A 14,427-nucleotide genomic window follows, 5' to 3' on the forward strand; every position below is an offset into this window, starting at 1 on the left:
AAGAGAAAATACTATTATCTGCATTGTTTGTGTGTATATGCATGTACATGTATTATGTACAGGTGTACATGCAGACACATATGCATTGCACATATTTATAAAATATACCTTTGCATAAATACACACACATACACACACACACACACACACACACACACACACACACACACACACAAACATTGCATATTTTTTCCCTAGATAAAGAAAGCAAGGCTAAGAAAGCTAAGTGACTTGCCCATAGTCACCCTTGGCAGAAATTGAGTTGTATCTAACTGTTCTTTGTAGAATAGACACAGAGGCTAGTAAAAAGTATTGTACCATCATGTGGGCACAAGGAGTGTAAAACACAGGACAGGGGCTATTCCTGTGTCTGTGGGGATGAGTATGAGAACAAAAGACAAGGAAAGGTAAAACCATAGCAAAGTGAATGGAATGCTGGACTTGGAATCAGGAAAAACTGGGTTCAAATTCTGCCTTAGACATTTACCAGTTGTTAAACCCTGGACAAGTCATTTAATCTCTCATGACCTTAGTACACCATCTATAAAACAAGGAAGTAGGCATCCAAAATACCACTCAATTAACTATGAAATACTACAGAAGAAAAGTTGACAGGGCTTAGGGATGAATGAACTAGGTAGTGAGGGAAAAGAGAATTGAGAAGATGAAAGTCACTGCCTAAGTGAAAGTATTTGTATCCCAAGTGCTTATAACAGTGCCAAAGTATTACAAGTACATAATTAAATATCTTTTTCCTTCTTTTCTTTCTTCCTTCCTTCACGCCTTCCTTTCATCCTTCCTTTTTGTCTCATGCATCTATGTCACAAATGGCAATATTGGTAATGCTCAATATTAATTACTGATATTGATCATTTCAGAGCTGAATTCCCCTCAGGCGGCCTCTGGGTCATGCAGCATCTTCTTCAGAGCCCTTCTCAGTTTTGAGTTGTTCAGGATCAGAAAGGCAGGGTGGATGGAGATGCCAGCATAGGTCACTACCTCCCAAACCCAAAACCGAGAGCTGCAAACTGAAATAGTGTCCGTGGCAGCGACGATCAGAGGCAATATCATTGATGTATAGAGGATTAGAAAGAAGAAGAGTGACTTCAGGGTTGTGATGTGGACCTGCATACTTGGATCCTGAGGAGCAACACTGTGGTGCTGCATGTTCCCCAAGTGTTGGCACAGGGAGGAAATGAGGGAGATGGTGGAGACCAGGAAGAAAAGGAAATTAATTAACAAAATGAAGATTTGCAGTGGCATGAAAAAATGCCTCTGATATGCACGTGTCCTATTATTCCAAGTGGTCTTTTCTGAGTAATTCCCAGTGACTGGTAGATGTGATATGTCATAAATCTTTACAAAATTTGGGATAAATATCAATGTGGATATCAGTAGGGACCACAACAGTAGCCAGGGTACAAATCGGGAAATTCTCCATTTCAGCCAAAGGAAGATTGGGTGAGTGAAGGAAGAAATTTTCACACAGTAGAAAACAGCAAGCCAGGAGGTAAACCAGAGTGTGATCATGTTCATAAAAGTCCAGAAACTGCCAATGTATAGACTACTGTTAGTTGGGGAGAAATATGCATAGAAGTCGCTAATAATTGTCACCCAATGTAGAAAGAAACGGGAGATGCCCAGGCTGGCCAGGATCATGGCACCAGTGGGCAGGGTCCAATATCGTACCCACTCCCTGCCCAGCACTATGATGATGAAACCATTTCCTATGATTCCTACCCCAGACTCCAGGAGAAAGAAGATCATAAAGAGGAGAATGAGTAGGCTGGGCATTCTTTCTCTGCTGAGTATCTGCTGGTACTCTGATGCTCCAGGAAACCTTACCCAGAAGAGATCTGATAGCACGCAAGACTCTCCAAAGATTCAGGAGCTCTCTGCTTTACGTAAGAGCCCAGCTGGAAGAGACCGTGGAGGATCAGGAGGAGACTAGCTGTGCCTAATGTGGATTAGAAAAGAATCCTACCACTTTTATGGATGCAAATCTGACATAGATCACTCACTGAACCCAGCATCTATTTGTTTTTCCTAGATTTGCCTGTCCTTGACCAGAGCCAGGGCCAAGTAAATAGGCTACTGCTCCTGGCACCTTTCAAGAACCCCTAAAATGCATGTTTGTTCCCTGACTGTCCTGCCTACCTACCTTAAGTCTAGCTATAAGGCTCCCCCAGATCTTCGCCCTCTCCTGTTCTTGTAGTGATGCCCTCATCTACCACCCTTCCTGCCCTCCACTATTAAAATACTCCTTTTTAGCATATTAACACTTAGTTTTCCATTCATGCCCTGGATTCGTACATCTATTTTGCTCTCTGTGACTAGTGTATGAAGTCCCAATTTGTACATGTCAGGCTGACATTGAACCACTTATTGCATCTTTTTGAGCCCCACCATTTAACCAGTTCTGAATCAGCCTAATTGCACAATCACTCAACCCACATCTCTCCATCTTTTCAACAAGAATTATATTAATTAACACCTTGCATTAAATTGTTCCTGATTCCAGTCAGTAGCAAGGCTCTGCGGAAAGGTAAAACAGGATAGTTGAGTTTCTATGAAGAGAAAAGAAAAGAGACAGGATAGGTTTTATTCAGACAAAATATATCCCATGAGATGAAGTACAAGAGTAGGGAGGGGAGGTACTCTGAGAAGCTGAGGATAAATAACTGTGAATGTTTTGAGTAACTGAAGGGGAGAAAGCAGTGGTGGGGTGGCATGGAATGAAGGCACAGACTTGCCCTACTTCATTTTACCCAGGGACAACTCTTCCTTATAAGTAGAATGAGAAGCAATGCAATACAGTGAAAAACATACTGGCTATAAAATCAGGTCTGGATTCAAATCCTGGCTCTGCAAAAAACTCTACTTCTCAACATCTCTGGGCATCAGTTTTCTCACCTGTACAATGAGGGGGTTGGACTATCTGATCTCTGAGGGCCCTTCCTTCCAATTTTAAATCAATGCTTCTGTCCCCTTAAGGTTCTATGATAATATTTGTTATCAGCCAATTCAGATATTGAGTAAAGGGATGGATGGACCAGGGGAAGGCCTAATATAACAGAGGACATCAAAAGAGCAAAGTGGAAGAGGGTCTGTCAGCACAAACAGCTGACTCTATATATGCCTATGAAAGAGAGTTAAGGGAGAATAAAGGACAAATTTTAAAAAGAACAGGGATAAAGTGGAACTTAGGAGAAGGAGACAAATGGAAGCACTTGTGTTTCCACTCACATATGTATGTCCTGAAAGCTAAGCCAGTTTATAGGCACAATGTGGGGCAGTAACCAGCCAAATCACATCTCATGACATTACCAACCAACCAGAGATTACATTCATCCAAAGCAAAGGACATTAGATAACACAGTAAAACAAGTGACAAGAAAGGTTTCATATACACAAGACTGCTATATCTCCACTAAGAGAAAAGATACACAAAATGCATCATCAGGGCAACTCATGTTTATACTGCTGATGCAACCAAGCATCAAGATCCTTTGGTGGTATCATCAGGAGTGATGCTTCCTCTGGAGCTGAGGTTCCTTGTGAATCTATTATCAGTTCCATCTTGATCTCTGATAAGGGGCTCTGCTGAATTGCTGCCAATGAGTTGTCATCCAATGGTCTTCAACTTCTACCCAATTCTTTAGTTCATAACCCCAGGACTATTACAACTCTTTTGTGACTAGACTCTAGTCAACTACTCCTAGCCAGCTCACAAGAGAAGTTCTTAGGAATTCAAGCCCATGTTTTAAATCAATCTATTTCTTCCTCACCTGCTACTATATGACCTTAAGCTACTATCTCATTTGAGTTTAGAAATTCCCTTTCCTTCCAGGACCTTCTCACTGATCCCCAAGTCACCTTGGGATCTGGTCACCTGGCTCTGGATACTCTGTTTTCTCTCCAGAGCCTAGCAATTTTTCAGTCCAGAATTTGGCAACCATGTGTACAACCTCCCCACACCCACATCATGTCTTTCCTGCCAAGGCCTTCATGGTGTGAGGCCTATACCAGTTCTGTGAGAAATGAATATGTCTCTCTTACATTTAATAACTAATTATTGTATTAGGACAGAAGTTTTTCCCTTTTATACTTCTTCATCCAGAAATCAACCAGTATGGGAAATCTCTCTTAGAGATTTGCCTAGCTCAAGATCTAATCAGGCAGTAAAAGAAATTCTAAGTTTAGACCAGGGGTAGGGAACCTGCAGCCTCAAAACCACATGTGGCCCTCTAGGTCCTCAAGTGAGGCCTTTTGACCAAATCCAAACTTCACAGAACAACTTCCCTTAATAAAAGGATTTGTTCTGTAAAACTTGGACTCAGTCAAAGGGTCACACCCAAGGACCTAGAGGGCCACACATGGCCTTGAGCTTCCAGGTTCCTCACCCTTGGTGTAGGCTAATAAGGGTATTCCTGCTCGTTGTGTTTGCTCAAACATATTGGGGAAATGTTGAGTCTCCCCATTTTCAAGAGAGATGATATGAAAATTGATATCTCTTTGACCAAGACTTGAGTTACCTAGGTCAAGTACTCCCAGACAGTCCACCTCCCATTTGCTAACCAATTAGAGTTGAGTAAGAACCCTTCAGGAATACTGCTTTTAAGGACATATAAACAATGAACACACTGCAGTTAGGCATCTTTGGTCTGAGAGAGATGGCCAAATGACCATTCTTTCAGTAATAACCTGCTGGTCTTATTAATAAATGATTAAATTACCCAGAAACTGTCACAGCTCAGGATCCTGCTAATCTCTCTTTTCCCTCTTAGATCTTCCCAACAATCCTTACATCAGCTCATGGTCAAATCTTCAATCCCTAAGGCCTTCTTAAGTACTCCAGAAGTCATCCTTGCCTAGAAACATCTTCAAAAGCCATCTCCTGACTCCTGAACAAGCTCCATCAGGCCACACCTTTCCCTGGTCCTCACTGACCCAGGGTAGATCCTGCAGGACCCAAATATCACCACATGTCATGAGGTTGGATCTTGAGGGAGGACTTTGAATAGTCAGTCTAATCACCTGCCTCTTGATAGACTGCTTAACCACCACAGAAACTCTGCCTGGAATTATTCTTCAATAATTGACATAAGCCAGCTTCTTACTCTTATATGTACAGTTTTGAACCATGATAATTGATGTGTAAAACCTACTCCACATCCCCAACTTCTTGCTCCTTTACTCCTGTCCCCCCTCAGTTTACTCCCCAAATGTTCCACTCCAGATCTACCTGCCCCACCCACTGTGCTCTGTGGAATGCCTGCTCCATAATTAACAAATTTATTTTCACCTTAAACTTTTTCCTTTCTCACTCTTTCCTTCTTCTGACTCTCACTAAGCCCTAGTTTCCACCTGATAATGCTGCATTCCTGGCCACCCTTTCCAGTAATGGCACAATTTACTCATACCCCTCTTCTTGTCTTCTATTCACATGCTAACAAATAAAGTTGGAGATAATCATGAAACCATGCTGACTTGGTCCACTACAAAATTATAACACAATATGTCAATTGGGCCCTCATTGCACCTAGGCAATCCTTTTGCATCCACTTAATCATTTGCTATCCCATTAACCATAATAGTTGTTATCAACATTTTCATCTCTCCTAAAGCCCTCTAAAGCATCCCTTCCCACTGTCTTCTAATTTGAGAACCTCAGGCCACACTTCACAGAAAAAAATGAAGCTATTCACTAAAAATTTCTTCTTCTCTCCTCCCATGTCTCATCACTTAGATGCCTTGCTTCACTATCTTTTCCACCTATGTCTCATAAAGAAGTGGCCCTTTTCCTTGCCAAGGCAAGCATCTTGACATGTACCCTTGGTCCTATCGCCTCATATTCTCAAGCTGATTGCCTCCCTATCATCTCTCCTTGTCACATTTTCATTCTCTCTTCCATCTGCTAGTTCCTTCCCTGCTACCTATAAACCTGCCCATGTACCACCCGTTGCCTCTCATTTAATCAGGACATCCCTGCTAGCTACCATTCTAGATCTCTCTTTTATTTATTGGCTAAACTCCTTAAGATAGTCATCTATACTAGGTGCTTCCACATACTCTACTCTCACTGCATTCAAAACCCCCTGCAATCTGACCTCTGATCTCCTCATTTGACTGAAAATGCTCTCACCAAAGTTACTGGTGACCTTTTAATTGCCAAATCTAATAGGCTTTTCTCAAGCTTCACCCTTCTAGAACTCTCTGAAGCCTTTGAAACTGTCAGGTGCCTTCTGTTCCTGGATATTTTCTCCTCTCTAGATTTTTGCAATACTATTCTTTTCTGGTTCTCCTTTCACCTGTTTGAAAACTCTTTCTCAATCCTCTTTGGTAGATCTCCATCTAAATCCCACCTATCTACCCTGGGTGTCCCCCAAGGCTCTATTCTCAACCATCTTTTCATCTCCATCTATACTATGTCCTTTGATAATCTCAACAGCTTATATATGCTAAATTATTACCTCTTTGCAGGATTTTCATGGAGCTATATATATAGTCATATCCTCTTTCCTGAGCTCCAATCAAACATCACCAACTGCCTTTTGGATGTCTCAGATGGGATATATTTTACGCATCTTTAACTCAATATGTTCCAAACAGAACCCACTCCTCTTCCCAACTTTTCTCTTACTCTGAAGAAGACAGCCATTCTCCAAATCATGCAGGCTCATAACCTTGGTATCATTCTCAATACCTCATACGCACTCACCCCACATAACCAGTATGTTGTCAAATTTGTCATTTCCACCTTTATGTCTCTTGCCTATGTCCTGGTCAATCCACTTAGCTCAACACACTCATTCAGGCTCCATTATGTCAGGATGAGAAAATATAACAATTGCCTTCTAGCTGTTCTACCTACCTTCTCCCTAGTCCATTCCAATGATTTCCTTAAAGTGAAGGTCTCATCATGTAACCCCACTAATTAATAAACTCCAGTCATCGTCTATTAATCACATGGTAAAATATGAAATGCTCTATTTGGCATTTCAAGTCCATTATAACCTAATTCCTACCTTTTTCTACTTTATCCTTTGCCACATACTCTACAATTCTGCTACTCTGACCCACTTGATGTTCCTCACAAACAACAAACCATCTCCTGCCTCCCTGACTTTACAATAGCTGTCTGTCATACTTGATGTGCTCTCCCACTCACCACCACTTCCTGCCTTCCTTTAAGACTCAGCTCAAATCTCACCCTCTGCAAGAGACCTTTCTTGGTGTTTCTCCCCATACACATACCCTGCCCTGCCTAGTAAAACTGCCTTCATTTACACTTTATGTATTCTGTATGCATATAGTTATTTACAAGTTATCTTCCTCATTAGAGTGTGAGATCTTTGAGAAGAGAGAACATGTTTTTACCTTTCTTTGTATCCCCAGTGATGGACAACTGACTGACTCATTTCTACTGCCATCATACAAACTTTCTCCCACATAAATTTCACTCCTAAGAGATAAACTGAAAAGGGCTGAGTGAATCTGACATTTGTTCCATTATGTAGCCAGTAACAAAGTCATTTCTATCCTTACATGGGAAGAAAGGAAGGAAGGAAGGGAGGGAGGGAGGAAGGAAGGAAGGAAGGAAGGAAGGAAGGAAGGAAAGAAGGAAGGAAGGAAGGAAGGAAGGAAGGAAGGAAGGAAAGAAGGAAGGAAGGAAGGAAGGAAGGAAGGAAGGAAGGAAGGAAGGAAGGAGAATAGAATGAAACAAAGAAAGAGAAAGAAAAGAAAAGACAGGAGACAACTCCCAACTCCCACTCCCAATACCTGGTCAGGCTCTAGGTATCAGCTGGTTTCCACAACAAAGATCTTTCTTTTTTAAATAACTTACATTTACATAGAATTTTACATAGATTACCTCATTTGCCCTGCTGAACAAACATATAAGAAAATTACTATGGCTATCATTATCTGCACTTTACAGGTGAGTAAAATGAGGCTCAAAGGCATTAAGTGACTCATTTATGGTCACTCCACACCCAATCTTCTCTTCTAGTGGCAGCTCTTGCCAAACACTATGCTTCTAACCAGCTCTACCCCAACAATACTTGCTGTCTACTGCCTAAGACAAAGGTCTTTGGTTATTCCTCCTTGTAACATACTTCCGTTCTCTTTTGTGTTAGTGGGTTTATAGACTGAAAATCTGATCTATTACTTTCAGAAGCCCAGGAGCTACAGACAATGAGCCATGGGTAAGGAGCTAAAGTCCCAGGTGGTGAGCATCCTATGCAAATTGTTGGATTCGGGCACTGAGAAAATGCTGTAGATGGGACTCAGTGAAATTGTGAAATCAAATTTGAGCATTATATACTATAACTGCAGGGACCTAACATTATTCTAGTGTCATTCCCCAAATACTAATCAGCTCTACCAACTTTTTCCTGCTCTGGTAACAACAACAATAGATGGCATTTGTATAGAGTTTTAAGATTTGCAAACTGCTTTACAAATATTATCTTATTTTATCCTCATAATCTTAAGAAGTAGGTGCTATTATTATCCCATTTTATAGAGGAGGAAACTGAGACAGACAGAGGTTAAGTAACTTGCTCAGGTCACATACCTAGTAAATGTCTGAGGCTGAATTTAAACTCAGGTTTTCCTGACTTGTCCAGTACTCTGTCCACTTTGGAGAGGTGCTAAAGAATGAGTAACAATATTGTGCTAGCCTTATCCATCATAAATTTATGCCCAATTCACATGGACCATCCATCACTGCTGCTCAGGAAATCAGTTTTTCATCCTTTACTCTCTTCTTCAAGACCCTAACCAACCCATTTCAGCAGATATAACTTCATCTTCTACTTTGTTAAGACTCCTGCACTGACTCCTTCAGCTCTCTTCCCTCCTTCCGCATCCCATTAAAGCCTGCATTCATACACCCCAAGTATGCTTTACTAGAATTCCAGAAATTTGATTACTAATTCATTTAATGTCAATTGTAAGTAATAAAGAATGTTTTGCTTTAAAAATTAAAATACTTGATCATAAGAAAAAAGAACATATAGAACCAAACAATACAAATTGTAATTCAATTCATCAAGCAAAGTCCTTTACAAATAGTATCTTATTTGATACTCACCACAGCTTTGGGAAGTAGGTGCTATTTTTATCCATTTTTATAGAGGATAAAACTGAGGCAGGCAGACGTTAAGCAACTTGCCCAGGGTCACACAACTAATAAATATCTGAGGATGAATTTAAAATCAGGTCTTCCTGACTCCAGGTGCATGTGCTGTCCATGTAGGAGGGGTGCTACAGCTGCTAATCACCGCAACATTTAAAATACCATGGGAGCAAAGGAGAATACAAATACAAAATCAACATAGTCCCTACCCTTAAAGAGCTTACAATCTTCTGTAGGTGTAGAGGGGGACCAAGGGTGAGATGGGCAGACAGGCATAGAGGAAGAAAGAGAGAAGCATACAGAGACATACAGAGAAAGAGAGACAGAGACAAAGACTGAGACAAAGAAAGAGAGAGACAAACAGAGAGACAGAGACAGAGAGACAGGAGGAGGTTCTGAAAAGTCCTTTTGTAAGAGGGAACACCTGAGATGAACCTTGAAAGAGGGTAAGGATTCCTAGAGACAGAGCTGACAGAGAAGTTGCATAGACGGACTGCCTAGGGAAAGCCTAGGAGGCACAGGATGAACTGGTGTGCTCAGGGGATAATAAGTAGTGCAGATTAACTGCTTTTACATGAAAGAAAGAATCAAAGGTGAAATGTGAATGGTAGGTGGGAGCCAGATTGCAGGGGGCTTAAATTGACAGACTAAGTATTTTATATTTTCCCGGAACCAAACAGGGAGCCACTAAACTTTTTTTTTTTTAAATCGGGATTACTAATACTATGGAAAGGATACTGGATTTGGAAACAGAGTTCAAGCCCTGTCATTTATTAGCTGTGTGACCTTCAGCAGATGAAAGGAGGATCATAGATATAGAGTAAATGAGGGTCTCAGAAACCATGTGGCCCAATCCCTTCATTTTAAAGTGGATATGAGACCTCACTGTAACAGTTCTTCCATTCACGCCTCCTTTGTATGAGATTATTACTGCATTTTACCTCTCCCAACCCAGTTTTATTTTTTAGGATCATCACATCATACACAACTCAACTCCAAGCCTTCTATTATGTGTTTTTTCAAATTACCCAAGTAATTATGACATTCATAAGTTACCAAAAGCTTTTTCCCATATAAGAAATAAAGAATTTAAGCTTATTAAAGCCCTTATAGTTGGTCTTTAATGTTTACCTTCTTATTTTTCTACTGATTCTTGTGGGTCAAATTTTCTGTTTAGTTCTGGTCTTTTATTCAAGAATACCTGAAATTCTTTTTTCAATACATCATTACACTTAGCTTTGCTGGGTAAATTATTCTAGGTTGCAAATCTTTTGCTCCAAAGAATATAATGTTCAATGTCCTTTGGTCTTTTAATGCAGAAGCTGCATTTTGTGTAATCCTGACCATATCTCAAAAGTATTTAAATTGTTTTTTTCTAATTGTTTATAGTATTTTCTCCTTAACTCCACCCCTCCTCAACCACACTCTCCAGCCTGTGCTCACTTCTGCTTACCCAGAGCCAAAGCCTGGAGCTCATCTGGTCAGCACACCTAGGCCTTGTGTCCAGCACCAGTGGAGGGCCTAGCAATCTTCCTTTGATCAGCCTTCTGAACCCAACACTGTCCAGTTGAAAGTTCATGAAGCTGAGTCTGCTGCCAACCCAGATGCCTCCAGAACTTGTTGTTTGTTGATTCATCTGTGTCTAACTGGAGGTATTTACACTGCAATCAGAGCAAGACCATCATCCTAGGCAGTCAGGTCTTATCTATCTTCTTCTCAAATAGTCTTAGGCTGCATAATTGCTTTACCCTGACTTTTCATTATTTTTGCAACTCAAAGTTCACTTTGAGGCATTATTTGAAATTTTGTTTCAGGGGGGTATTTGGGAAAGTCAGGTAATCTCCAATCTCATTCCACCATCTTCCCAGAATCCTCTGTCAAAACCATTAGCTCAAAAAAAAGTATTCTTATCTTCTAATTCTTGCTTTTGGGATGCCATTTCACCCACTGAAAATTACTTTTAGAGTTAAGAAATTACCTCCATCATCTCTCCTCTTCACCTATACAATTTTAAAGTTGGAAAGGACTACAGATATCTCCTACTCCAAATTCCTCATCTTAGAAATGAGGAAAATGAGTTTGAGAGAAATTAGATTATTTTCCCCAAGTCTACACAAATGAAACAATCATAGATTCAGATCTAGAAGTGATTCTAGAAGTCATTTATTACAATAGTCTCTTTTTGCACATAAGGAAACTGAAACCCAGAGAGTAATTTGCCCCCAAGGTGAAGCCCAAGCTTAAATTCAGCGTTTCTGACTCCTTGCTCTTTCTAATATAACATTGACACTGTCTCCTACCTTCTCAATTTATTCAAACTTCTGATGAACATTAGAGCAAATACACTCAATTAGAATATAACTCAATCCTAATTGAGGAAACATTTCAGCAGTCAATGACAGCTCTCCCTTTCATTTGAAATCCAGAAAACACTAATCAAGTTGGTAGGGACTTTTAAAGAGAAGGTCGCGACCAACTTTCCCAAATACATTTGTTTTAATGGATGGAGTCGAATGGACAGATCCTGGAAGAAAATGAGGGATAGGAGTTAATGATATAGCACAAAAGAAGGGGAGAAAGTAGCAATATTCAAAGAAACAACAAAAAATGTAATAATTACCTGTCTATAGCAAAGGGAATCATTGGATTTCCATAAGAGGATGAGAGTGAATGTAGAAATTAGTTTCTTGTTTGTTCATATCTTAAATGGTTCTTTTCAAAGAACAGAAGGCATTTCAAATATATAATCTCATTGGCCTTTACAAACATCATAGGTTACCCAGTATAATTATATCCATTATACAAGTATGGGGCCTGAGACACCGAAAAACTTGAAAGACTTAGTATAGCTATGACTATAGTCCTGCTTCTGGAAAACAGGGATACAAGGCCTTGAAACCAAATTTTCAGAGGTCTTTACAGAAACAAGAGAATGTATTTATGAGTAATAATAACAACAATACAAATATTACTTCTTTTTATCCTCACAATTACCCTGCCATTATTATCCCCATTTTACAGGTGAGAAAACTGAGGAAAAGAGAGTTTAAATGACCTGTCTCAGGGTCGCAGAACTAGAAAGCATCTGAGCTTGATTTTGAACTCAGCACTTCTTCACTCCAAGTCCAAAGCTTTATCCACTGTGCTATCTAGTGCAGAAGCCCCAACAACAAGCCATAAAGGCTTAAGAGGAAGAAAATAATTTTCCCTCCTACTAGTTTCTGGTTGGGTAAGAAGTAGACAATTACTGAAAATCCATGACTAGGGTGTGGGTTTGAAATTAAAATTTCCTCCTTGAGAGTAGAGAAGGGATCACAGCAAAGTTGAGTTCTTTAAATGGAGAAAAGGTGAAAAATTAGGGAATTGGGTTACTTTTTATCTTGCTTAAGAGGCTATCAGGGAAGTTGTGGTCAGTTTAAGATATACATGTCTGCTCATGGGAAAAGGGATAAGAAATTGTGAATTCCATCTGGTTTTCCCCTAGGAAAAAGGAAATATTTTAGAAGTTCTACTCTTAAGAGAAGAGAAAATATGATCATAATAATATAAAGAAAAAGTACCATGAAAGACTAAAAAATCAATTTTCTAATTAATAAAGTGTCAAATCCTGACTTCAAAAGACTGGTGGTGAATTATGTCTCCCTAATGTTAGCAGAGAGATGGTGGACTACAGGGCCCAAATGAGGCGAAAACACTTTCAGAAAAGAATAGTACCTTTATTTGTTTTGCCTAGCTACAATTATTTGTTAAAAAGAGAGGATTCCTCTGTGGGGTAGATGAGTCATTGGGAAAAGCCAGTAATGGAAAAATAAGAATAAAAGGGACAAGAGAACCAATAAAACATTTAAATAGAAAAGAAAATGTAAGAAATATAAAAATCATTAGATTACTTGACATTCAAGATGCTGTACAATTGGGAGCCACCCAACCTTTCCTTATCTCATATTTTTCCCCTTCCACATTCTCTCGGTGGACCTGCCAAATTGGACTCCTCTCTGAAAACACATTATGCGTTTCTTCCTCTGTGACTTTGCACAGACTGTTGCCTCTGGCCAGAATAGTCTGTCTACTCTATTGATTTTAGCCACTGCAATCCAACCCACCTTTAAGGAGCAATTAAATGTCCACTTCCTCCAGAAAGTTTTTCCAGAATCCCCAAGTGGTAAAGACCTTTTTACCTGTACTTCATTACCACAGGGCCTTGTTTTTCTGAGCTTTTCTAATGTACTTGTCATGTATTGCTGTATTAAAAACAAAGAAGTCTTTATTTCTACTAAACATTAGCACTCACTTTCAAAATCATAGGTGCCTTTTTAAACAAATATGTTCCAGGAGAGCAGGAACCTTTTCTTATCTAGGCTTTATAGCTCTTCTAGAAGCTAGCATACTGCTTTGTACATACTAGGCAATTAATAAATGGTGGTGATTTGGGAGCTAGAACAGTGGTAGGAGAGAGAATGAATGGGATTTTGAGTGGAATGAAGTCCCCTAATAAAAACCAGAAGATGGGATTGATTCACGTGAAGGGGAGCATGGTACTCATTGACTCATCAGTCAAAAATCAGTTCGTTTTAGTGATAGAAAAGTAGGAAGAGATGGTTTCATCCTTTCAGTTTTATATAGCCCATTTTAGGGAGGACATTGATAAGCTGAAAGTACCAGAGGAGCCCAATTAGATTTGTTCCTCTCAACCCAGAAGGCAGAATACTTGGGGGTGGGGGGAATTGGTAAAAAGACGAATTCAAGCTTAAAGTAAAGATAAATTCCCTAACAATTTTGTTTTTGTTATTCTTTAGTTGTATGGTCCTCATGGACATCATTGCTGTCAGTGGAACTTCCTTGGCAAATATATTGAAATGGTTTGCCATTTCCTTCTCCAGTGGAGGTTAAGTGACTTGTCCAGAGGCACACAGCTAGTAAGCATCTGAGGCCAGTTTTGAACTCAGGTCTTCCTGACTCCAAGCCCATTACTCTATCCACAGAACCACCTAGCTGTCTCCTCCTAATACTTTGAGCTGTCTAAAAGTGAAATGGACTACCAGAGGGGGCAGTAAGCTCCCTTTCACTGGAGGCATACAAAGAAAATCTGGATAACCATTGATCAGAGTAGTGGTAAAGGGGATTCTTGTGGGAGCATGGGTTAGACTAAATAGCCTCTGAGCTCTCTTCCAGCTCTGAGATTCTGAGATTCTATTTCAGGCTCCAAGAGAAACTCCAGGTTAGACAAGCAATAGAAACACCGTTCTCTGTTTTCCTGGCTTTCCAGTGGGATGTACCCATGCTTA

At 40.0% G+C, this 14,427-nt stretch overlaps 1 protein-coding gene across 1 annotated transcript; it reads right to left on the reverse strand.

Annotated features, from left to right (window-relative positions):
- Positions 1 to 891: 891 nt before the first annotated feature.
- Positions 892 to 1,794, reverse strand: LOC118849904 (taste receptor type 2 member 134-like). Its single transcript, XM_036758996.1, has one exon. The coding sequence runs from the start codon at positions 1,792 to 1,794 to the stop codon at positions 892 to 894; it is 903 nt and encodes a 300-aa protein (XP_036614891.1).
- Positions 1,795 to 14,427: the final 12,633 nt, after the last annotated feature.

Source organism: Trichosurus vulpecula, chromosome 5 (genome assembly GCF_011100635.1).
Source record: "Trichosurus vulpecula isolate mTriVul1 chromosome 5, mTriVul1.pri, whole genome shotgun sequence".
Classification (NCBI taxonomy): domain Eukaryota; kingdom Metazoa; phylum Chordata; class Mammalia; order Diprotodontia; family Phalangeridae; genus Trichosurus; species Trichosurus vulpecula.